Below are 26,311 nucleotides of genomic sequence, written 5' to 3'. Positions count from 1 at the left end.
CGAATTGGGCAATTATCATCCTTCCTTGCGGGAACCACGGAACAAAGGTGTCCTGAATCAGCGCTGACAAACAAGTCTTCATTTTCACCTTCTTGGCCAAAATTACAATTCGAGAAGTTATTGCGAAAAACAGAGTGCAGCGCACATGAATTCTGGAGAGTTCCCGTCCTGTTGTGGGAAGAGTTTTCAACACCTTCTGCAAGCAACACGAAAAAATCATCAAGGTCGTTCTCTGACATCTTGCACTTCATCAGTGATACGAGAATGGGAGGAAAAGGATTTGGTAGGTTCTTTGGTGGTCACCTGAATGAACAGTAGGGTAGGTTCAACGTCAATGTGTTGTGAACGTGAATGAGGGGATATGTGCAATTCCTTGTGACGACCAAGACGTTTAGAGGTTTTTTCTTTGATGTGGTTTTCAGAGGGAAGGTGTTGTTTGATCTTCTCATGAGCAGGCCAATTCACACACAAGTAATTATTTATTCAAAAACGGATGGCGAGAGAATCCAGCAAAGGACGACCACGGAACTCTAAAGTCAATTCGCGAATAAAAATGACAAGTATGTCCAACAAGGATTGATTTTGCATTCGGTCTTAGATTCGCCAACTTGTCCATCGGATTCTTTGTTGAAAGTCTCAATTGCAAAAGACGGTGTTTTGGGTATGCGTTCTGAAAAGGTGAAAGAGAACATGACCATGCACTGCGTTTGATGCTCTTTTTGTGAGCATTGAAATTACTCTGTTTTGAGCGAAGTGTGAATCTTTCATTATAGGAACAGAAATCCTCCTCTGACATTGTTATGGATTCAAGAGATAATTTTGTCACTGACCACCACAAACGTTGAAACACATCCAGTTTCACATGCAGAAATCTCACTGATGAACTGCTGCTTGAATTCATCTACCTTCTTGGTTATATAGGTTGTTCTTGAATGGTGCATTGGATTCATTGGCCAAAACCATCGAAAGGTTCTCAAGACACTGTAATTTCAACGCTCGTGTTATGCATCTACCATGAAATTTGCTAGGTCCTCCACATGTTCACAAAAACAGATTCCAACAATGCAATACGAATTTGTAACGAATTTGTAAGCAATTTTTAAAAAGAGCAAAATGCTGAGAAAGGGGAATTAGTGCTCTTTGTAAGCCGTTCAACTTGTCCGTTTTCAGAGTCATCATTTCCTCAAGGAATTCTGGTCAAGATTGCTTCAACTTTTGCCGCAACCTATCCATGCAAAGTAACAACCTCCGAACACAAAGTGTTCACTTTCTTTAATCACTCAACATTGGCTCGGAAAGGAAATGGCCTGATGGGTTATAATATTTCTTAATTCTTAAATTCTTTAAGGATTTAAGAATCCAATTTGACGCCAGACCGCACCATGTCATCTACGAATTTTCTGCCCCATTTTCTTTCGAACTGTTCTTTTGCCAGCTTGATGAAATCCAAAGTCGGAAAATTATCAATTTTTCCCATCTATCAGCAAAGAGAGCTATTAAAAAGTTAAGGGAACAAGAAGAAATGAAACATTCTTCTTCTCAAGAGTGTAACTAGAAGGAATCGTCAAGATGAGATGCTACTGGAATAAAGAATATTTAGGGTTCTTCAAAAACTTCTTCATTCGCCCTTAAAACTTTCCCAATGCAGTCTAGAGCCAAAAGAAAATGAGAGCACTTACCTTGAGTGTGTGTGGGCCAACTATCAAATGTCAAGCGCCAACGGCAAACAAAAAATTAACATCACCACTAACCCCGTCCTTCAATTCACACTGCCAGACCATCATTCCTTCATCATCAACCAATAGTATGCTCATTTCGTCTTCCTTCTAGTGGATCCATCTTCTAATTGTCTCTATTTGATATAAGCAAATCGATCTATCTTTGTATTTTCTATCTCTCTCAACGTGCCAATTCCGCTCCGGTGTGTCAACTCATAACATTTTTCACAACAACAGCATCTTCATCATCAGAACAAGAATTGAATCTGTCCAATGATGACTCCTCCCACCTTGATTTGTACAAACAACACAACAAACATCACCACAACAACATCTTCATCATTGGCTTACAAAGAACCATCTCCGAGTGCCACTGCTGTCGATAATCGAACACACCATTCTGAGTCTTCTCCCACAAGCACCAACAGCACCATCTCCACACCCGCTCATCGAATTTCACACGGCAGTGGAAGCAACGGCGGCGATGATGACGATTCCACATGTGTCATCTCCAGTAGCAGCTGCACCTTCAGTAATCAACACACCAACAACTCGACTTCCTTATCGAATTCAGTGAACACCTCCAACTCGATGCTTTCACGAAAGAGAGCGAGTCATGGGGATCAGCTTCACGACGACGATGAAGATGTTATTGACGACGATCAGGATGGATTTACCAATGAGGATCAAGAAGGAACCTTGATGATGATGATGGACAACATGGAAATGACGATGATGAATCGTAATAATACACATCAATACAATCATCATCAACATCATAACAGTAACAACAACCACAATTCCAACAGCGGAGCGAGTATCGACGATATATTGAAAGGACTCGCCTCTCAACGTTCAACCTCCTCGAATCTTCATCATCCTTTCCTTCCAAATTCATCATCCTCTTCCGTTTCATTCAATAACAACAACAACAATAGTATTACTATTCCTTATCATCCTCATCACGATGATCCAAACCAACATCAATACAACAACCAGGTGAACGTACGGAAACATTCCTCGCCCAATAATCTCTTCTTTCATCAATCGACTCATAACGCTAATAATAATATTGGGCTCAGCAATAACAACGCACAAACAACAATAACAACTCAAACTAGAGGTTCCTCATCATCTTCACCAACGATCATTCCATCCTCTCAAAATGTTCCTCCAAAATCATCATCTTCACCCTCTAAAAAGAAGAAACAACAACAACAGAAACAAAATGGCGAGACTTTGACTATCAGTGTATCCGCTTCATCCGCATTCTCTCAGAAACAACAAAAAGCCTCAATCATCACTCCTAGTACAGAAATATCGGCATCTTCTTTAACAAATTCCACGACAACTCCAACAACATCTACCAATCGAAAGCTTTCTCTTTCTGTTTCCATTCAAAAGAGAATTTCCTCGTGGCGTTCCAATCATAAAAATTCCAATCCTACAAAATCCAATAAGAAACAAGAAGCTCCATTGAATCAACAACAATCACACAAACATTCTCGAAGTCATTCAGAAAGTCTTGTGAATAATCTTTCTCATAACGTTAGTAATAGCAGTAGTAGTAGTAGTATTGTGTTTGGAAATGAAGAATCTACTGTCTTGTTAGTGAACTCTGCAAAAACTTCCGCTTTGGCAACAACGGAAAAGAGTTTGGAGAAGAGTTATGGAACTGTTTTGGGGTCTTCTTCTTCTTTGTCGACAACAATGGAGGATCTTCACCATTCATCGAATTCACAAATGCAATCGCTGAAATCCATACTCGCTCAGAACAAATTTAGACATCATCAAAATAATTATGAATGTGTGGATTCTGATGAGTCGCCAGTGACATCAGCTTCTACCGTGGAACCCTTGTCACCATTTCCAAGCAATAACCAACACAACGGCCAAAACATTCACAACAACCTTGGTTTTGGTTCTCCTCCAAAATTAATCATCCCCAATGTAGCATCATCAACAAATGAGTCATGTGAATCTTATCAGAATCAACATTCTCAACTAAAACCTAAGAAGTTGGATTTTTCGATTGATTTATCTTCAGTATTGGATAATGACACTTCATCAAATCAACTTAGATTGAAATCCAAATTGGCTCCACTGACAGCGAGAGCAAGGGGAGACAGCTCAATCAAACATCCATTCGATTATTTGAAAGGAAGCGTTTCATCACATCAACCGTCACAGCCACTAGCAATTCCTGTTGTTTTGACAAGAAAAAGATCACTTCCAACAACACCTGAATTTCTAAGTATGAATTCACATAACAAAAAATCAACGCCACGAGATGAAGCAGCATTCAGCAATAATCGAGTTGCTGGACAACAATCTGTGTCGCAACAATCAAACCTGTCAACAACCATTTCATTGACAACGCCTCATAACACTAAAGACGATACTGTACTAGTAAGCTCGCTTCCATCCTCTACAAACAGTCCAAATGAGGAACAGGGAATTCATGTGTTGTCTATTCCAGTTCTAACCATAACCACAACGGCACCAACAGAACATCAAATTGTGATAGAAAAACCAAAACAAAATTTCATGACGGTGATGAGTGCTGATACCTTGATATTAGTTTCTTCATTCATTTATGATGACAATTATGAGAAACAAATTGAGAATTTTTCATTTTTGACTTCACATGACATTTTCACAACACTGATGCTTGTTTGCCGAGCTTGGTATGAAAAATTGAACGAAGATTTGGTGTGGTCTTTCAGATATCGACAATTTTTGAACAATCTCTTGAAACATTATTCTAAATCTGTGAATGCTTATTTTGTGACGTATGGCAACGAAAAACATCCTCTTCAAAGGAAAAACTCATCCACCGATTTCGATAAGAAATATACTCCCATCCACAAGAGATACAAATTTTTGAAGAATTTACAAAAGGAAATGAACAATTTTAAACCTCCAGCAATATTGACGACCAATGCTAATGCTTCATTGACAACAATAGGCACAACGATGAATGTTCCCAACAACTCGAATCATTCACTTTCCGTACGGAGAGGAACCATTGCTCATCTGAAACCTGGATACAATATGGACTCCACAACATCTTCCACAGCAAAGCCAACTGACACCTTCAGAAAGAGAACTTCCAGCAATGCCGAGTTGACTTCTCCACGTTTCGAAGATTTACCTAAATTTGCTGCATTTGGTGGCACCACTCCACGAACACCTGTAGCACTCACAAATTTCTCTTCTCCAAGAAAACACGCACATTCGAGTGTGTCCTTGTCCAATGTTCCTCCTGGATTGAAACCAGTCGGATTTCATCTGTTTACAGATATGGCTAGTGGAGGTAGTGGTAATGGCAGTGGTGACAGCGTTACAACAGCGAACAATTCGAAAATTTCACTTCCATTGTCCATCAATAAGAATTTCACTTTTAAGGAAAAGTTTATGGATCTGCTTCGAGATGAGTATTGTAGTAATGTGAGAATTGCGCTCAGGACTATGAACCCACTCAAATTCATCAAGTGTCTCATTATTGAGGATGAAACATTGTCTCGAATGCAATTTTATTATCATATTCACTTGTTCTATGCATTGAAGCTGTTTATTGACGGGGCCAAGAAGGTCATTCACTCCAAAGACAAGAGCGACACATCAAATACTCCTGAAACTTCCAATCTGTCTTCGGTGTCATCGTCAACATCGAGTCTGTCATCCAAGCCAAATAGATTTGTTCAGGAAGTGTTACGAACGAGCTCAGCAACTCTCTTCTCTATTATTCTCTCTGGATTGAAGGATCTGAAGCATGATTTAGCGTTGCGACCACAAAATTATCCAGAATTTTATAAGGAAGTGAAAAATATTCAAAATTTCACATCTGTCTATTCGGCATCGATTGCAAATCAAGTAGCCTACATTGCAGAAAAGTTGACGACGAGATACTTTTTAATTATTTTTGATAAGCTTAACCCGCCTATCAATTTCGATGTTCTGAAATCCTTCATGACAGCCTATCCAAGTATTGCTGATAACAAACTCTTATTAATCGTTTTGGATCGAGCAAGAGAAACATTCTTTCATTCACCTATGGAGGGTGATTCCTTTGTACAACCATTTTCAAGCGGCCCCTTGTCAACACTTGCTGCGTCCAAGCAGAATCGGGTGGAATTTGCGTTTTTACAATTTCTCGTTGAGAATGTGTTGCCAATTATTGCAAGAGAGAAGGCAGATTCAAGAAGAATTATTGACCTATTAATGGACATTCTGACAAGCCGTTATAGTTTAAATCTCAAAGAATTGTGTGCCTATTATAGACACTTATCGGGTGAAGCATTGAGCTCTGGCCACGTAACAGTAGATCCATATTTTCTTCTCGTCGTTTCATGTTTTAAATTTTCACAGCATAATTCGAGCACCTTATCAAACATTGACACAACCAGCTCTTTCAACAGCAGTGTTTCCTCATCTTCCAAGTACGAAGATGATGTTCTCGTTCATCCACAATTCTTTGAGTATTTAATTGACAAGTTTGAAATTGATGTGAATAGAAAAGAAATTTTGTTCTTCCTGTTGAAACACAAACAAACACTTCCCTACTTGGAGGCATTGAAGAAAGCAGGAAAAATTGATATTCGATTTGTTCACAGATGTTTCCACAGCAAGCACTTCGCCGAGTTTCTCACCAAACTTTATTATTCTGGTTCGGTGGGTCCTTATCAATGTCTTGACACTGTGCTTCAACAATTTAACATTGATCCACTTGCTGATTTTGAAAGTGAAAATTCATTCAAATCATTGGAGGAGGCTTGGAAATCCTCTATTAACACTACTCGGTCACTGACACGAAGCTATGGAAGTACGAAAAACAAGGACAATTTCCTCAAAATTATTTCAAGAATTGAAGCGAAACAAAATGGGTACAGCGCCACGTATCATGTGAATTTATTGAAAATTTTCAAGGTGATCCTTCGAAGATGTAAAGAACAGGACAAGAAGTTTAATTTACAAAAAATTGACCGTGACATGAAAATTTCATTCAATTTCATTACACATTCCTTTTTGACTGATTTAGGACATTATCATGAATCCAACTATAGAAATACTACTTTGGAAATGTGTGAATTATTAATTGGATCAGCAAACGCTCTCATTGATTGTTCTGTTTTGAAATTCATTCTCCAAAGAATTGAAGTTGAAGATGCCACCATTCGAGGGAAGAATTCCAAACAAATTGCCTACTATTACCAAAATCAAAATTCAGAGTTGTCACACACTTCGATCGAACTTGAACATTCTGGAAGACTCGTGGATCCTTCTAACAACAACAACAACACTCAAAACATTCCAAATTGGTACAACAAATCAGAACTAGCTTTAATGTCCACCGTCACCAAAGCCATGGAATTGCTTTTACAAAACAGTGCCATGATTTCAAAACTCACTTCTTTCAACACAAGTGGATCCAAACTAGCAAGCAGCATGTTCACAGATATCATGCCCTATTCAGAATGGTATTCTCAACACAAATTAGCCAATGATCATTCTCCACATGCCGCTCAATATTTGCAACTCTATGAACGCACTCGATTATTTATTGCCCGATACAACTTCAATGCTGCTTTGGTCGAAAAAGAGATGAATGACAATCAGGGCATATCTTCTTGTTGCGTTATTTTGTAGAAAAAAGATATTATGTCGATATTTATTTCAACTCTTCAACTACGAATGAAATTTGTTCAACAACCACTCAAGAAGTGACGTGTTTTTGAAAAAAAAGGAAAAAAATTAAAATAAAAAAAATGTCTCAAGATGAAAAGTTATGGTCCAGTGCAATGAAAGCCTCACGCATGGTGGTATCGACAAGCACGATGGAGGAGGAACAACACCATCCTACTGGAGGACGCACGTTAATGATGACGAATAGAACTTTATCGCCAGGTAAATATGCCTCCTCTTCCTTCCCAACGTTTGGAAGAGGTATTTCCGATACCGAGGATTATGATCAAAATATACAGCAGCAAGAGCAACAAGAATATGAATCGGAAAGGCTTGCAAGCCATTTGATGAATGCTTTGGTATTTATGGATGATGTGTATGCGGAGTGCTTTTCGTGGAATCAATCATCAAGGAAGCATCTACTCACACCCAATCATATTCTTAAATTGGGCGCAGTTAGCATTATGAATATTAGCAAGGAAAATCAATGGATTGGTGAGGAACGATTTCAACAATTGTTGGAAATGAATTATCACTATCATTTATACATTTCGAAAAATAGTGGTCATCATGATCCTGTGACAAGCTCACATCAAGCTGAAATGAAATTATCAACGAAAAAGTTACAAATAGACCAAAACAAGGATGAGGAGGAGGAAGAATTTGAGAAAATCTTTAGTGATGATGAAGAGGAGGAGGAAGAACAATCTTTACAAATTCCCTCGACAAAGAAGACGTCACAAATTTTGAACGCTTCTACCACTCCTCCTTCTCAAGCTGTTCCTTATATTGTCGCTTCAGATCAATTGCCTATGAGGGATCCCTCCATACTTGTAAATTCAAATTTGAGGAAAGCTGTATTCTTCGTGAGCGATCTTTCAAAATCTTTGGAAAAGATTGTGAAAAAAGCGATTGACATTTACAAATTCACACAAGTTTATTTTTATTGTGCTTTCAGTGAGGGTTTTTGTGAGTACTACCAATCCACAGTGCTGGAATCTATCCATCAAGAACAAAACTATTCACCTCGTGTTACCGTCGTAAAGGACTACTTGACCTACTCAGATCTCATTGAAAAGACAAGACTCTTTATATTCGAAAAACAATTTTCTCTTCAAAAGAAAGATTCAAAAGTGCGGCTGAGAGAAGATGAAATTAACAAAACCATGTAAGTGTATTCATTAGTTGAAACGACAAGCATGTATTGATATTGACAAAAAATTCACCACAACTTTTTCCACAGACATATCGAGGTGAATCATTACCCTTTCAATATCTCTCTCCTCCTTCCAGATATTTTCATGACTCCTACATGTGTAGACATTTTTCCAATTATATCTATTACAAAAAAGACTTCCTCATCCTTGTCCAAATCTAATAGCCTTCTTTCTGGTTTTCACCTTGGTAGTAGCCCTCAGAAAGAAAAAGATTCTTCCATAGTCATGCAATTCAAGGACTTGCCATCTCTTCTTCAATTACAATACAAGCGAGTATCGGTCACACTTAGAGACATGTTAAAGAATTTAAGGATGAGTGTGGATGTATACTCGCTGGGACAAACATCGAATCTGATTGCTGAAGATTTACAAAGTCTAATTGGAGAGGAGTCATTTAAGACGACTGATGCATGTACACTCGTGATTATGGACAGAACTCTTGATTTGGTGTCTCCAATGGTACATTCCGACAACATACTCGATAAGGTTGTTTGCAGCTTGGAACGCTCATCTGCAGTATCTAACAATGTGAAGGACTCTAGCTCATCATTGATCAATAAGAGCCGTTCGATCCTCAAAGATTGTAAGTTCTTGTGGTTGTCTTTCCAATTTTTGTTTCTTAATATTCATTCATGATTCATTGCTCCTTTCTTTGGTCTCTTTGCATCAACCAACACAACTTAGCCAATTTATCTGGACTTCTTCACCACGGTAATGAAAAAATCATTGATTTAATAAGATCAAGTATTGAGAAAAAACCATCTGAAACGATATCTGAAATGAAAATAACTCTTGATAAGTTGCAAAACATAGTTTCTAAAAAGGGTGACATGTCTCTCGACAAGACCATATCAAGCCTAAAAAGTCTATTGCAGAATCTCTCACTCCCATTAATGATACAGAACGGAGAGACAATTCAATTTTTATCAACCATTCTTCATTCTCAAGAAATTATTCATAATGACACCAAATATTCGGAATTAGCGAGCACTGAAAAATTGATACTTTATGAATGTGACACCAATCAAGAAGAATTACTTAAGAATGTCGTTGATATTTTAAAGAAAGATAAGACCAAGTTTTCCTCTAAAGAAATACTACGACTCGTCATAATGATTTATTCCGTAGTTTCGCCGCAATGCACTTTTTCGAATGAGCAGGAATTGAAATGTTTGCTTGTGGATCGAATTATTGAGGAGTACAAACAAAGTCATTCCAATAGCTCATTTGTGGAATTTTTGAACCATGTTTTGAGCGGGAAATCAATGAATTTATTGAAGCAATCAGAAGCATCCAATGCAAGCGATGAAAAGAGTGAAACCCCTCAAGAGGAAGAGGAATTAGAAGACGATAATTGGGACAATTGGGATGAAGATTTTGACGACGACAAAGATCAATCAAAAAACAGCAAATCACAAACAGAGCTGTCTCAATCGCTACAAAATGATCTCACTCACCACTTTAAAAACCTAAATGCAATCAAAAAGCAGCGACAATATTTCCAAACATTGGACAAATTGGCAGGAAATGACAATGTTTTCATCTTTGACAGTCACAGTGGCAACTTGGGAAATACCGAAACTTCTTTCCGATCCATGTGCAAACAATTAACATATGTTATGGGAGAAATGGATCAATGTCCTGATCTTGTACACAATGCTTCTCTACTAAGCCAACTCACAAACACCTTTGGATTCATGTTTCAGTCACAAAAAGCCAAATTAATTCGAAACGAATCGAGTGCCATCATTATTTTTGTTGTGGGAGGTATCACCTGTGGAGAAATTGCAGATATTAAGGACATGATTCGATTGAATATTCAAGAAAAAGGCCAGAATTCTCCTTATTTTGGAAAGAAGGTATGGATAGGGTCTACACAAATCACTACTGCAGAAAACATTATGAAACAAGTCCTTCAACTGTCAAACAGTGCAAGAGTTTAATCTCGTCCTACACACACACTTAATAGCAAACATCAAGATGTCTTTCACCCTGGTAAATGTTTTCTTTCATATGACCACAACTCACAACGTGTTGTTCCTCAACACGTCATTTGACACAACTCACTGAGACAACTCTGATCCCACCAGAATAACTCTTTCAACAAAAAAAAATTCAGGGATGGGTTTATTCGATGATAAACGTTGTTCGATGGTTTTATGTACATTATTTACAAGCCGAACGTAAGATACGTAGTGACTTCCTAGCAGGCACCCCGGAAGTAAAGGTGTTTAAACTGCTCACGATAACAGCAGCAACCCCTGGGATTCGAACGCTGGACCAGTTGGCTGCCACAGTTCCAGAAAAACCACTCGGCCATATGCGGGCAGCTCTTTCAACAAAAAAAAATGAAATCCTTCGATTCAATGCCATCACATCAACAATTAACATCATCGACACCTCTCAAACAAGATTCGACGACACCTTTTGAAGACACACTCCCGAATCGAATAGTACTCCTCACAGGTGGAACCAATGGAGTGGGAAGAGAATGTGCCAAACAAATGTTAGCTCTCGGAGTGAATGTCATTATTACAAGTTCGAATGAAGAGCGTGCCAAACAAGTGGCTCACTGCATGGAATGTGAAGATATTTGTGAAAAGGAATATGGAGCTCAAGAGGATGCGATGATGAAATCATTATTTGAAAAGTTATGGCCGAAAATTTCTTCTCCATCATCGTCATCCTCAACATCATCACGTTTTAAGAAAGGAAAATGTATTGGAATGGAAATGGATTTAATGGATTTGGAAAAAGTGGCTCAAAGTTGTGTGAAATTGTGTCAAGAAATTTTACCTAATCATTTTGGAACGGATCAATTGGATGGTATTGTGAATAATGCAGGAGTGGTTGGAAGCACTGGAAATGAAGAAAATGCAGTGTTAAATCCACAGGGTGTTTCAAAAACATTTTCTGTGTGTTATCTTGGACATTTTCTAATGAATTACTTGTTAAGAAATAGATTGAGAGAGAATGGAAGAATTGTTGTCGTCTCATCAAATGTGGTTCAATTAATGATTAGTGACAGATATACATCTCTTGAACAATTGGATTGGATGAAAATGATCTATCATGAAAAAACGAAAGGAACCATTCCTCCATATGCCTATAACAAATTATTTTGTTCCATGCATTGCTTAAATTTGCATGACAAATGGATCATTGCAAAAGAATGTCCTCATTTACAATCTGTGAACTATGTTCATCCTGGAGTCATGATGACCAACCTGTTAGAACGAGCAAAGGAAGAGCAAAAACAATCATCTCCTTTTCTTGCTTATATTAGTTATGGAATTGGAAAGATTATACATGCATTTTCTGGAATTCCAATTTCACGAGGTGCTTTTCATGAATTGAGACTAGCTCTCGATCCATCCATTACATGTTCAGGAAAATTCTTTTTCATGCAACAAGAGAAAGATCCTAAAGATGATCATATTCTACTTACTCGTAAGGAAGAACGAGAGAAATTGTGGAATTTCAGCATGAAAATTGTTGGTCCCTTCTTGGAAAGGTATTCTCCTCTCATTGAGCAATAAGAAACAACCATTTTATGGGATATAATGTTGTTCAAGTTCACCCTATCATATATTTGAAGAGGTCCAATCACATAATTATTTGAAGCAATTTGTTTTAATATTCTCTAGATTTGTTTCAATTTCTAAACCCACAGAATACACAGACACAAAAAAGCTTTCAATGTTTGCCTAGAAAACAAAATTGCTTTATTGCCGTTGCTGTGCTTGGGTTGAATTAGAGGTTGAAAAGGTTCCTAAAGCGCTCAAAAGATTTGCTGAGAAAGGAAGTGAGTATTGGTTTTGCGACTGCAGAACTTGTTCCACAATGGATCCAAAATCGACTTTCACTTTGGCAAAACGAACAACTGACTTGGCTAATGCTTGCTTTTTCAGTATTCTTCTGTCATGATAGTTACCACTTGTTGCATCAAAAGGAGTAAATCTCGAATTTACATCAGTGTCATTTCTGAGACGTGTACATCTTCTGTGTACAACAACGTTGAGTGTACTTTTCTTCATGACAGTGCATGAGAGTGTGTTATTTTGCACAAGAGCTTGTCTGTCAAATTTTCCAACCACCAGATGATGATTCTGGAAGAAGGAAAGTTTACCATTTGGAATTGGTTCTACAGTTTCAAGTTGACGGAAGAACTCTTGGAGTTTTGTATTAGAGCCATCCTGAGACTGTGCGTTTATGTTGTTGGATGATAATGCTGCTGACGATTCTGTCTCTTCATTGTCAGTCATTTCAGAATCCTCTGCTTCTTCATCGTATTCATCTTGTTGCTGTTCAGAGGGGGTGTTGATGACATCAGTTTGTTCAACGTTATGATGATGTTGCTGGACTACTGGAGCAGATGATGTGGACAGCTGGTGATGGGCTGTGCGAGCAGGAGTTTCCTCACTTGACGAAGATGTCGACGTAACAGGAGTGTTGTTATTGTTGTGAGCACAATTTAAAGTTTCTTCATCTCCTTCGACTCCTTCGTCTTCTTCAATTTCTTCGTCAAATTCTTCATCTTCATGCATGGGATCAACCACGCACTCAGAATCTTCATTTGGAGCGGAAACTGCATTGATCTTTGCTCTTGCTTTCAGCTCTTCTTCCTGTAACCAACGAACTCTGTATCCAGTGCCTTGGTTATGATTGTTCAGACCCAGCTCATACTCCTCTTCGTTGAGTTCGTCCAACAACTTGTTGACACAATTACAAATTTCATCGATATGAGAAGCAAAAACCATGGCATCCTCTTGCTTCATCCTCTCTAAAGGATGCATAGCACCATCCTTATCATTCACGTTTGTTGTAACGATTGGAGTTGTAACTGCTTGCCATAAATACTGTCTTCTGAGTTGAATCAGTAAATCGTAGAGTTTTGAATTGCGCGATTGAACACTTTCTGGTGGGATGAGAAGGAGCTTTTCAATGGTGATGCGTTGTTGTGGTGTTGTTGGGTTCATGAGATTGAGGGACTGAGGTGTCATTGCTGCGGTAGCTGGATGGCATTGAGAGGGTTGAGGACTGATGATTGGCACGACTCGTTGTTGAGGAGTTGTCGTCGAGGAAGAAGAGGAGGATGGCAATGTTGGTACAGAGGAAGAGGGTAAGTGAGCAGACGAGGAGGACGAGGAGGCACAGCTTGGTATATTGGATTCTGAGGAAGAAGAAGCAACGCTAGAGGAGGTAGCAGAAGCAGCAGGACTAGTTGAGGAGGAACACATTGATGATGATTGAGGTAATGGTGGTAATGAGGAGTTGGTAGTAGTAACGCTGGCATTACTGGCTGATCGGTTTCGGGAGGAAGCTGCTGCCGATGAGGAGGATCTTGATCTATGGTGGACGTGGTGCAAATGATGAGGAAAGCATCGTTGAGCTTCATCAGCAGTTACATTACTGTGGTGCTTATTGTTGGGCGTTGTAGTAGTGCTGTTGTTATTATTGATCATGTTTGTAGTCGTGTTGGGAGTAGTTGCCGTAGGGTTTGTATTCAAAGATGTTGTTGTTGCTGTAGTGGTGTTATTGCCGTTCATATCGGAGTGAAGGCTATTTGAGGCTGACGACATACTGGGGTGAGGCATTGTTGTTGTTTTCTTTGATGAGGTTCTGCTGTTTCTCTTCTTTATAATGGTATTGTTGTTGATTGATCGGTATTGGTGTTGTTGTCGTTTTTAAGAGAGAGATGATGTTGTCAGGACAACTATTTCCCAATACAAATATATAAAAAGCACGAAAGTACTGGTGTTGATGGTGGTGGTACGAGTTCGCGATGATTCGTGGGACTCTTTTTGAATGTATTGAGGTTGCTCTATTGATGATGGAGATTTCAGATCAATAGAGATGTACTAGATTCACGATCAGTAGAGGCTCTAAGAGAATTAACCACTGTTGATGAGCTAGATTCCTTCGTCGAGAGAAAGAGAGAGAGGATAGAACAAGGTGTTCTTTGAGGAATGATGATCGCAACACAAGTTTAACGGAAATATCACGAACGAAGCGATGATGATGATTCGGCCTTTGTTGTTGTAGAACGACTCGTATGAGGGTTATTGTTGTTGTTTTTCTTTCTCAAGTAGGGAGAGAGTGATCCGTTGCGGTCTTATTGTTGTTGTTATGGTAGTGGTAGTGGTGGTGGTTGGATGGTTGGATGACTCGTTCAAGTGGAAAAGCGCTAGAATGCGAGTGTCTGACACTAGGCGACTGGATGGTGAGAATGGATGTCAAGTCTTTTCTTCGTGTTGTGCTGTCTGGTGGCAAACTCTTTGGTTTCGTTAAATATCAAAAACGTTTGACATGAGGAATGGCTTCACGTTTGGCAGTCCCTTCTGAAAATTAAATTAAGAGCGCGTGCTCTCTGTTTGAGAGAATTCTCCTCTTTGTCTTTTAAGAACAAAAAATTTTGCATTGCATATTGAAATTCAACCGATTGTGAAAATGTGCTTGAGTTGCCAGAAAAGGTCGATGAAGGCGCTTGGGTATACAAAATAATCACTTGACAACTGACTTACCTCTTGTGATTTCTTTGGTAATTTGTGTCAAGGCGCGAAGAGTATAGGGGTGTGATACGTCAGGTGACTTGTAAGTGCAATTCCCTTATCAAATCTTCATTAGAGGGGGTTCAGTTTAAGGGACTCGATGCAAGACATCCACTCAGAGGATGTGATATATTCTCCTTCTGTCGTAAATGCGGCGTATCAAAGGATTGTATCGGTTCATGTGCAAGGGTAATGTACAATGAGATCTCAATGGGGTTGACATTTAATCGAGAAGGTGGGTGTCAAAACTCTTGCAAAATTCAGCTTCCTTAACGACAAGAAAGGACTATGAGTGATTTCAAATGCCCTCATGTTGGAAACGAGGACTCTTCAAAAAGTCAATCTTTAATCTCAACATGGAACCTTAAGGAATTGGAGAGATGGCATCATGATGAATAGTGCTAACAAACATGAAGATTCCCTCTTTGAAAATTTGCTATTTCATGACCAGACTTCAATATTTCACATTTCTTCACCTATTCAACATTGATATACTCACCCACTCTCAATTAAAGCCACAAATGAATGCATTTGTTCACTTACTTCTTTCATCGTGATGACAATCACGGTTGAAATCTTGTAAAGCAGGCAATCAAATTCATCCAGCGACATGTCTGGTTGTATTGATTATTCAAGTTCATTAATGTGGAGAGTTTTGTCAGATCAAAACGGACCTGACAAAACTCTCCACAAGCGTCCAATGGTCGTTTTTGTCACTTGTGCGAATATCATGCGCGTGACTTTCTACTTTTGCCAAATGGGTTCTTTCAGATATTCGGCGAGATTTGCGTAGAACAACAAGGAACCGATCAAAGAGGAAGCACTTCCAAAGACAATGTCATCTGGAATACTGTGATTGTATACAATGTCATTGATTTTGCCCTTTTTTGTTGAGACATTTAGGATTGTTGTACAGGAGGATGGTTCTCCCTGGACTTACAGTAACGCTCATGAGTGGTCTTCTAGAAGATTAGTGGTCTGAGAAAAGAGAGGTACACTTCTTATGTGTAGTGGTTGTTATTATTGCTGCATGTTGAATACAAGAATAATCCTCTTCATACATGTGTCACAGAGCATTTACCAAGTAAAGCACATTGTCTATACAAACATGACAATGAAATATTCAACTGAACCCAACTTCAAGATGCATGAGCATACCCAATACAAAGAAATTCCACACTGAATTCAATGATGTGAGTTCATCACCCAAGTTCCAAAAGGAGTAAGGACAATTCTCTCTTTGTGCATAAAAAATTTCAAACAGGATACAACTGCCAATTTCACACAAGGCAATATAAAAACAATATAATAACCATGTGATTAAATTGGAAGAAAATAGTAATGATTCTTATAGGTATGACTACAGAAAGTTGCTGACTAGTGAGAAAGTATGTTAAATAGTTGGAAGTAGCCTTAGCAACTGCCATCAAGATCAATTCTTAACAGCCGGGAATGATTGTGACAAAAAGGAGTGAAAGGTTCAAGAATTCATCATCACTCAGTGCTTCTTCTGAAACCAATGTCAGTGAAACAATGGAGAATGCAAGACTTGTACAATAGGCTACGAAAATCGATTACTTCTTGTAAAATAGAGGACTGATTCAAAATGTTGCTTCTGCATTGATACCAAACGAATGGACTTTGCTCTCCACATATAATTTTGGGCTTGAAATGTATCAACCAGTCTGTTGGATTTGGAAACTTGGATTTCTTCGTGTTCCTGTCACAGTGTCTCTCTTGAATAACTTTCAGCATAGAAATTGGAATAGGTAGATGCAACTTGATTGGATTTGAGTTGGAAAATAGGCTTTCATATAAATTACTAAAATACCATAAGGTGCTGTCATATGCAAGGGTCACAAAATAATCTCGTCCAACACCAACCTCAATCATGAAAGTTGAATCTGTTGACATGTTCCCAAACACATCCATTGGAATTCTTATCCACGTTTTATCTCGATAGGACATATTCGAGTTGGTAATATCTGAAAAATAAACCGCTTGATTGCGAGTGAAGCGAGAGAGGAAATTGTTGATCAGGAGTCTACCAGAATCTAATACAATGACTGCAACGTTGTCAGCTGCAGAAAGCTCCACAATTTTTTCATTCTCAAACTTGACTTGTTGTGAAATTAAGTTTGCACAAACAATATCTTCCCTAAAATTGTAATCAAATCCGAAATAAAATCCATAATTTCGACCGTATCCGTAAAGTTCTCTTTGATTGTTAGCAATTATGAAAATATTATCCCACCCAGCTCTCACAAAATCAACTTGTACATTGAGATTGGAAAGTGATATTTCTTGAAATGTTCCCTTTTTCATGGGCACTTGAGAACATACATATTCATTGTCAAGATATCCATAAACTTGGTTTTTGGTGTTCTGGAAAAGCTCAAAAGAACCTCCTACTTGAAGGTCGAAAAAGTCATTCCCTTCACTAAGCACTACTAATTCATGAGTACTTGCTTTGATTACACGACCATGATTTGTAAGAAATATTAGGTGATCATAGGATTTAGAAATTTTCTCAACATATTCTCCATATTGAAGGACAAAACAAGCATGTCCAAAAATTGGATGTTGTGAAATCAATGATTCTTTCTTAGAAGAGTTGGGAAGCTTTAAATTAAAAAGAATTCTGAATCCCAATGAGAAATAATCTCCAATGAATGTGTTGCCATGTGTATCTCGTTTCGTTTGAATCCAGGATTGATAGAGATGTAAGAACTCTTCAAATAATTCACATTTCGGCAGAATGATGAAGATGGGAAAAGATTTTGAACTAGGACTACCCCCAAAAAACGATACAGCTCTGAATTTCTCATGCCAAACCTCAGAGAAATACAGATTTTTGCATGTCTCTTTCCATTCGGGGTGATCATGAAGAAATTCTGGCATCACGTACTCGTTCAATGATTTTTCCATCAGTAAAATATGATAATCATGGAAGCGAAGATTCACATCTTTCATACGAGTTGAAAGGTTCCAAACAATGTTTCCTGACGCATGGCTAGAAAAAGAGTCATCAGTTCTTTCAACGAAATTCGTGCTTTCTCGAAAGACTAATTTGCTGGTGGGCCGAAGTGGATACACATGATTTCCCACAAAATCGTAGGAAGAGGGTGGAAAAGGATGAACATCAACACATGTTTTTAGGCGTGGTGATGATGAGATTCGGGCCTGGACATTCAATCCATCATGATCGCCTGCGTGTTGGTCTCTGTTTGGTGGCATGGCAAATCTGAGATGTGTGCTCGATAATTTCTTTTAAAAATATCTCGGTGTGACTTTGATTAGTGTGTTCTGGTGAGTCCTCTGGCCTCTCGAGAATTCAGCAATAGTGAGTGTTGGCTTGCAAGAGTCAACCAACAATTCCAACGAGGTGACTTATTCCTTGTCTGTAATTCCAACTAGCACATAATAGTATTCCATGTTCTTTTCAGATGCAGACCATTTGAAGTTACACAGCAAAATTTTGTCCCAAATGGAGCCATTGAAAAAGTATTTGAACTCGGCGAACGGAGGATTCTTGTTAATTCTTGAAATTAATGAAGAATTGTCCTCAATAGTGATTTTAGAATGAGAAACAGTAGTGCCAGAACTCCAACATGCATCTGCTTTTGCAGAATCCAATTCATACAGGTTAATACAAATGCCACTTGAAAATTCCAACAAATTTTCAGTGTTGATAATATCGATATTATTTACATCAAACGAGGGAGGCATATTATTTTTGTGACTCTGCTTGTGATGAATTATTGATTTCCATGATTGAATCGTTTCAATGGCCCAACTCTCAGCCAGTGAATTTTCAGGTCTCTCTGCATAAGCTCCACCATAAAGAGCCAAATCGGAAAGAACGTTCAACAATTCCTGTTCACTATTCATTCGTACGACTGCTTTGTTTTGAATATTTCGGAGCAAAGTTATTGGAATTTGCAAGTCATTTGAAAGAATAATTTCTTCCTCGTAAGGTCTTGTATGTTTGCTCTTGAAAATATATAAAAAAGCTTCTCCGTTTGATTGATAAAGTACATGATTTATGAATTGAAAAAGTGCCTGATTGGAATGATCTTGATGAAGTGATTTAGTTTTAAAAATTAACTCCAAATCCTTCATCGTCATCAAAGAGTTGGAATCGTGATCGTCCTCATGACATTGGTTGTTCTTGTCATGTTGAATATGTGCTCCATGGATGATATTATGATGATATAATTTCCTTGTTGAGAGATTTTGTGTAAACAATGATTTTGAAAGAAGTAAAAAACTAAATCTCGAGTTTTTAATTCCGAAACAAAGTTTAAGGGAAGACTGAATCGATGCGACTTCTCTCCGAAATAACTTGTGCATTTTTTTTATCTTTAGTGTAAGATCTTCCAATTCATTAAATATTGATTTAGAAATGACTTCTTCTTTTGCGTATCTCCTATCCATTCATTTCATCCGATCTCGCGAGGCAACTCACTGGTCACTTCATTTTCACCAATTTTCAGGAATTTCCTTCTTTTTTCTTTCCAACTCGTTTTCACTCCACGCAACACCTTTTCCACAATAAACTCGGCACAAGAGTGTGTTTCTCCAGAAAAAAAACGAACAAAAAAAATATATCCACCACTACGGTTCAGAAACCAAACAAGTTGAACTTTAGCTCTCCAACTATTCCCACTCCGTAACAGGAATACTTACAACACTTGGACTCGCTCATTATTGGCCATGAACGTTCATCAACGAAAAATTCTCTCTTCCGGTGCACTCATATTGGCAGTGGTATACTCCCTTCTCGTCATTGTCGGGATGATGACCTTCGGAGTGGAGGCTCAAAAAACCTATTCCATCACTTCCTACAGTTCTCAAGTGAGTGTTGGAACAGCCTCTTCGTGCTATGTCAATGTGGTTGAAACGGTGGAATATGCTTTTACTGGATCCTATTCCACAGTGGCTCGTGCTGTACCATACACAATTGCTCTTGATATTCCATCATCTTCTGTGAAAGTAGATGTATTGACACCTGGATACTCTGTGTCGTATACGACCGTAACTTCTGAAGCAAATGCCTATTACATTACTTCCACTCTCTATCCATCCACACCATCTGGAGCGACAACAACCATCAAAATTCGCAGATCTTATACTGTGAAGGGGCCAATCACAAAGAATGTAAGTAGTACAAAATTCACATTCTCAATAATTTTGATTTGAAATCAATTGGTGTCATCTTTGACAAATTCGATCTGCAACAATGATCAATGTTGAAACCCATCCCAATGACAACGGCAAAATCATGTGTATGTGCACAACTCATCATTTTCAACTGCACACATTGATATATTTGCCTCAATTTTGACTTTTTCACAATGATTGTCTCTTTCAGGGCAATAACAATGTGGTGACCTACTACTACAAAGAAGCAAGTGATGTTACCAATTTGAGCGTTTCATTTGTCTTTGACAGCTCACTCAACTTGAATTCCAATGATTTGACAGCATCAAGTGGAGGTGTTGTCTCTGGAACCACTGTAACCTATTACAAATCATCTTTAATTTCCAACGGTGAATTTATTCCTTATGTATCATTCCCTGTTCGTTCTCAATTTGATTCATGTGCATCATCTCCTGGAATAGGCATTGGAACAATTATTGGAATTATTTTCGCTGTCATTGTATTTGTAATTTGTGCAATTGTTTGCAGTATTATTGGCTTCTTCAGACGTGTATTCTACCGTCCAAGCTACGGATTTGGATATTATGGATTTGGTCCAACTTATTATCAAGCTGATCCTGGTTTCCATCATCACCACCACCATCACCAATCTGGAGGTCATCACCATGGTGGAATTACCGGAACTTCAGGTTTTGCTCATTAAAGCAATACACGATAAGGTGATTCTCGGTGTACACACCTTTTCTCTCCCAAGCACAAAGTGACACTTGTAAAAAAGCTGTTTGTGATTTATTGAATAAATTTACTTATGAATGCACTTTTACAGGTGAACCCTATTTATTGAATCCGCACTGCATCCATATTCATTGAATGAACCCTATTTGCATCCATATTCAATTGGCAGCAACAGTCCTATCAATCCTTTGCTCCTGATCCACCACTACCATTCATGGAATCATTCACCTTCTCAGCCAATCCATTCAAAAGGATAGATAAAGCTCCTGTCACACCTCTCAGAGGAGAAACAATCATTCTTGCCAACGAACTGGTGGATCTTGGAAGTGAAATGATAGCAACCATTCCTTGTTTCAATTCACTCAATGCTGCCGGTACGACATACCGTCTCAAGGAGTTATTTCTAGAAGAAGAGACAGAACCAATTTCCACTTTCTCGTCCTCTGTTAAATAATTATCCACTCTTGTGCACAACATGTGCATACTATCCACGGTTGCCGCAGTGAACAAGGTCGAGTTCACAGTCACAGTCGATAAAAAGTTCGAAATACCCATTTGAACACCTCTCAACATGCCTCCATCTTTTTGATATTCTCTCAATGGGATGACAATCAAATCTGAAGCTCCTACTGCAATATTATACAATGATTTTATAGTCCTTAATCCCAAAAGTAACTTGAATAAATCCACTGGATTTTTGAAATGATTTAAAATGTGTTGTGTGATGCATTCCACAAGTTTGTCTTTACCAAAAATGGGATTCTCTCTTGGAACTATAAATCGTGTGAAATTCATGCATGCATTCTCAACGCGTGGAATGGGTAAAAGTGACAATGCTGAAGGATAATAATTTAAATGAACTTCAACCGTTTCAATATTCACATGCTCAAAAATGTAAGTATCTTGTGCAACGGAATGATCTTCCTCATGGATGTCGTCTTGCTCTTGTTTCGTATCTTCTTGATGGCCTAAACTCTCTTTTGAGATTTCTGAACAGCCAGAATGACATGACATGGAAGTCGAACTGGAATTCTGAGAAGAGTCCATTTGGAGATGAGATTCAGAATTCTCGAAAAATTTTGTGACGAAGTCAACGAAATGTTCATGAACACTGAGCATGATTGGAATTACATCCAATTCAAGTTCAATTCTTGTTCGTTGGCTCACATCCTTTGAAAGTTTCATTTCCAGTACTGCAAATTTTCGAGTGTCCTCTCGTGTCACATATTTTGTGAGTAATTTACATTTTGAACTTGTGGTTTTTGTCATGTCATAAATCTCCAAGTCCGCAATACAGAGAGTGAGAGAAGACGTTTCAATAATTTCATCATCCTCACTCTCATTTGAATGATTGAGTGGTTCGAATATTAAATAATTCACTCCAAGGCCTTGAATCATTGCACATGCTTTTTCTATTTGATTCTCAAATACGTGCACAAATATATCCACATTGGACTTTATATTGATTTGTTGTGCAATGACCGATTTCAAAGAATGTGTCTCCATTGGAGAATTTTGATTAGCAAAATAATTTTCAGAAATGTTCAAGGGTTTCGGTCCAAGTACAACAAAATCGTCTTCCGTTGATTCAACTGTTTTTTCCTTCATCGTGGATCTAAATGTTTCCTCCGATTCCAATAATGAAAATTCGTCGGTCGTTGTGTAATTATCGTGGACTAAATGATTAGCTGCAACGACTGGTGACACATAAACGGATTGCTGTGACAGTGAAGCGGAATGAAATGCATTTTGAATATTTTCTGAAATGGATGTTGCAATACTCGTGAGTCTTTCAATGGAATTCTTTTGAAGGAAAATATGAAAAGTTCCATTCGAAATATTCAAGTGAGAAAGCTGTGAAGAATTCTTCTTCAACGTTCCATCTATTTGAATGTGATCCAATGAGAGCAATTCTGTAAATTCAAGAAATTTCATTTTCGAAGTAAATCCAAGTGAAAAATTTGAATGTTCCAAAGCCAGTGTGGAAGACATTGAGCTTCCAGATAGTGAAGGGCCTACAAGACTCTCCAATTCATGTAAGGTGCATTTAAGAGAATAAGAGTTGCAAAGAGTAGAGCTCAGTAACTCTTCTGTGGATGTCTTCATGGAAGGATATGAAACAATTGAAGGATGTCTCACAGACCATTGGTCACCTCTTTTTGATGATGAATTAAAGGTGGAGTTTAAGGCACAATTTAACTCTCGAATGTACAAGAGAAGAGTTCCATGTTGAACGGAGCGAATCGCAAGAGTGGTGTTGTGAAAGATTAGTTGAAGGGAGTGGAGAATGTTGTGAACAGGTGTTTGCGTTATCGTCATCGTTTCAAGTTGTGAATGGTCTTGATCTGAAGCGTTTGGAAAGAAATCCTGCAAGAATTGAACATTCTCTAAAGTATGGTCCGCACAAATATCTATAAATAAATTACTGGTATCCAGTGTGACACTTGTTCCGTGCACATCTTTTCTGGTCACTAATTGAATCATATTTTCTTGAATGTTTTGAAAAGGTTTGGCTAATAGAGGTTGTTGAGAAATGATGAATGTCGCCACCTTGTGTGAATTGTACTCGAGAAGTTCAATTGTTCCAATAGAGATACTGCCGATAGCCTGTTGTAAGGCCGAAGTTTGTTCATAGTTTCCATGCACATGTTTCAATAGGAGTTTAAGGTAGCGTTTAGTGATGTTAGAGTAGTCTCCAGTTTTCAAAAGTCTAATATCTATTGTGTCAAAGGAGTATTGTAATGAAAAATTATCACCTGTTGTAGAAGTTTGTATTAATTCTCGAGCTTGGGAATTATCGAAGGTAATTTGTGACAAATGTTTTTCAAGCTCACAAGATATCACACTTGAAATTTCTTGAAAAATTGGCATCAATGTATGAAAGTCATTTCTTGAAAGCTCAAAGCATATGGCATGAATCGTAAGAGAAGGGTTCGCAATATTGAGTGATAGTTTGGAAATTGATACAATATTCGATAGAGACATATCTACACTGTTGTTCATCAACTCAACCCGTGTGGAAAAAATGTCAAACGTAAAATCAGACTGTGACTGAATGATGGATAACCATACTTTCATGACTGGGATATTATCTTCTGAAAGAATGTCACAATGAATATATCCAATGTAAATATTTGGGCACTCCGTGATGGTGTTACTCGTTCTCGCAGTTTTCACATGCATGTAGTGATTTTTGCTCATTTCTCCTAAATAGGTTTGATGCAGCGATTGAATTTTAAAAAATAATCCCAATCCTTCTGTTATTAAGGTAATTAATTTGATGGAGACCTTAATTCTCGAAATGTGTATACTTGTTGATTTTGTAGCGTCTGGAAGATAGATAACGTCAGACTCTTCAATTTCATTGTGTGCTTCAGGTGTTTCATGTGAATGCACTTGATCGAAAATGTGTATTTCATGAATTTTCAAGGTTGTTCTTGTATCAAGTGAGTGACCTTTGAAAGAAGATTTGTAAGACAAATTGAGATCATTCAAATGGCATTCCACATAAGGCACCGAGAGATTCTTTGGAGAGACTTTTCCGTATGTTTGCTCCCATTCTAAATCGACTTGATCTCTAAACAGTAGAATTCCAATAATTTTCCTTGTCGTAAAACTGAAGTTGACGTCATACATGGGAAGCTCTTTTCGTATGGGGGAAGAGGGAACTTCAGTATTTACTGATCTCTTCACATTGTGGTTCACATGTCCTTTTGGAGAGAATGGAGACGTTTGCTGTTTCTTAAACACAAACGAAAAAATTCTCAACAACCGTTCAATGCTATTTGGATTCAAGAAAAGTCTCGCCTCCACACAGTGCAACGAAATATCGAGAAGATTTTTGGAGGAATCAACACGTACCAACAGTTCAAGTGCTCCATTGGTATACAATAAATTACTCTTCATGATATTTTCTGTGTGAACATCTAATACTCGGACAAAAAATCCAAATTTCACATACAATGAATAAATATAACTCTTTCTCTCAGAGCTTGTCCATAATTGATCTGTCTTATCTGCATATTCAATATGTGGTATCACAATAGATAAAACATCTTCGTTAGGCATGTTAATATTGGCTGTCACATTGAGAATCGAAACAGAAATGCTCGACAATAAAGTGTCCACTGTCTTGAATAGAATTTCATGTCCTTGTTTGAAATAAGGATCATTCGACAGACTGTTTGGGGGAGAAGCATTATCTGCATTCAAGGGTGAAGACAAGTCCATCCCACTCCACAGTGGTGACGATGGATTATTTTCTGAAAATCCAGACCAGTGAGAACTGCTCACAAATTCATAATTGATCGAAGGTAGTTGTGAACTTTCCAAATTGACATCACTATTGCAATCAATACCTTGACTTGAATCTTTCCATTGCACATCTAAAAACACTCCATCCAACACAATCTCTACATGAGTCATATTGAGAGAAATAAAAATCGAAATGCAACGAATTTCTCCTCGTTGAATGAACAAATTTCTACTCCTCAAACATTGTTGATTCAAGGCGGCGGTTTTTAAAGTCAAGGAATGAATTTCAAAGATGTGAGAACCATCATGATGATTCTGAGAGGATAGATGATTGGTTTTTGATTCAATTTGATCGGTGGTGATTTCTTCAATGAAGGGCCACAGGACGGATCGTTTTAAAAGCATTAAAACAAGGCTTTTGGGAGGAGAAAAAACTCCAAAGAGTTTGTTGAGCAACATCAGAGTTTTTCGTATTAGAGGACTGTAATTAATAATAATAATACTAAATGATATTTAAAATTGTAATGATCATGATCTTTTTAAAGATCAACAGCTCCTCCGAAGGTTCGATGATCCCTGAATGCAAAAAAGATGATCTCTCGATTTATGAATTTTTGAAATAATTAGTTGCGTTCAAGTGCAGTTGTTGTTGCAAATTGTTTGATTCGACAAAAATCGTGTGTTTGGAATTGTTTTTCTAATTCGCTATTTTTTTGTTCTATCTTTGGTTTTCGCGATTTCGCTGTTTTCACGATTAAACGAACCTTAAGATCGTGAAAAATTGGTTCCTAAACTTTCATCTTGGGCAGTCCTTGTTGCAATTTCAACGAATTAAATATCCAACATTTCATCCGATAGTCAAAATGTTTCAGTGAAACAGATATTTCAGAATCCGTCAACCTTCTCCAAATAGATCCAAAGCTTCCTCCCCTTCTGAGCTCTTGGTTGTTCATGTCTCCTCTGACACATGGTGGTATTTGGAGCTTCC

The 26,311-nt window shown here is 38.0% G+C and overlaps 8 protein-coding genes across 8 annotated transcripts; 4 read left to right on the top strand and 4 right to left on the bottom strand.

Moving 5' to 3' along the window:
* Positions 1-1,991: 1,991 nt before the first annotated feature.
* FDP41_008041 (uncharacterized protein) lies at positions 1,992-7,367 on the top strand (the record flags this gene model as incomplete). The annotated part of the gene is made up of 1 exon (XM_044711853.1): positions 1,992-7,367. One exon carries the CDS (start codon positions 1,992-1,994, stop codon positions 7,365-7,367), a length of 5,376 nt encoding a protein of 1,791 aa, XP_044568839.1.
* Positions 7,368-7,486: 119 nt separating this feature from the next.
* On the top strand, positions 7,487-10,563 carry FDP41_008040 (uncharacterized protein; the record flags this gene model as incomplete). Its single annotated transcript, XM_044711852.1, has 3 exons — positions 7,487-8,571; positions 8,647-9,203; positions 9,305-10,563. The coding sequence occupies 3 exons, from the start codon at positions 7,487-7,489 to the stop codon at positions 10,561-10,563; spliced, it is 2,901 nt and encodes a 966-aa protein (XP_044568838.1).
* Positions 10,564-10,968: 405 nt separating this feature from the next.
* Positions 10,969-12,159, top strand: FDP41_008039 (uncharacterized protein; the record flags this gene model as incomplete). Its single annotated transcript, XM_044711850.1, has 1 exon — positions 10,969-12,159. The coding sequence occupies one exon, from the start codon at positions 10,969-10,971 to the stop codon at positions 12,157-12,159; it is 1,191 nt and encodes a 396-aa protein (XP_044568837.1).
* Positions 12,160-12,345: 186 nt separating this feature from the next.
* FDP41_008038 (uncharacterized protein) lies at positions 12,346-14,217 on the bottom strand (the record flags this gene model as incomplete). The annotated part of the gene is made up of 1 exon (XM_044711849.1): positions 12,346-14,217. One exon carries the CDS (start codon positions 14,215-14,217, stop codon positions 12,346-12,348), a length of 1,872 nt encoding a protein of 623 aa, XP_044568836.1.
* A 2,448-nt stretch (positions 14,218-16,665) lies between these two features.
* Positions 16,666-18,408, bottom strand: FDP41_008037 (uncharacterized protein; the record flags this gene model as incomplete). Its single annotated transcript, XM_044711848.1, has 1 exon — positions 16,666-18,408. The coding sequence occupies one exon, from the start codon at positions 18,406-18,408 to the stop codon at positions 16,666-16,668; it is 1,743 nt and encodes a 580-aa protein (XP_044568835.1).
* Positions 18,409-18,561: 153 nt separating this feature from the next.
* FDP41_008036 (uncharacterized protein) lies at positions 18,562-19,524 on the bottom strand (the record flags this gene model as incomplete). Its single annotated transcript, XM_044711847.1, has 1 exon — positions 18,562-19,524. The coding sequence occupies one exon, from the start codon at positions 19,522-19,524 to the stop codon at positions 18,562-18,564; it is 963 nt and encodes a 320-aa protein (XP_044568834.1).
* Positions 19,525-19,887: 363 nt separating this feature from the next.
* FDP41_008035 (uncharacterized protein) lies at positions 19,888-21,037 on the top strand (the record flags this gene model as incomplete). Its single annotated transcript, XM_044711846.1, has 2 exons — positions 19,888-20,331; positions 20,546-21,037. The coding sequence occupies 2 exons, from the start codon at positions 19,888-19,890 to the stop codon at positions 21,035-21,037; spliced, it is 936 nt and encodes a 311-aa protein (XP_044568833.1).
* A 212-nt stretch (positions 21,038-21,249) lies between these two features.
* Positions 21,250-25,782, bottom strand: FDP41_008034 (uncharacterized protein; the record flags this gene model as incomplete). Its single annotated transcript, XM_044711845.1, has 1 exon — positions 21,250-25,782. One exon carries the CDS (start codon positions 25,780-25,782, stop codon positions 21,250-21,252), a length of 4,533 nt encoding a protein of 1,510 aa, XP_044568832.1.
* Positions 25,783-26,311: the final 529 nt, after the last annotated feature.

This window comes from Naegleria fowleri (assembly GCF_008403515.1).
Source record: "Naegleria fowleri strain ATCC 30894 chromosome Unknown tig4, whole genome shotgun sequence".
Taxonomy (NCBI): Eukaryota; Heterolobosea; class Eutetramitea; order Acrasida; family Naegleriidae; genus Naegleria; species Naegleria fowleri.
This window is presented reverse-complemented; position numbering and strand designations above follow the sequence as displayed.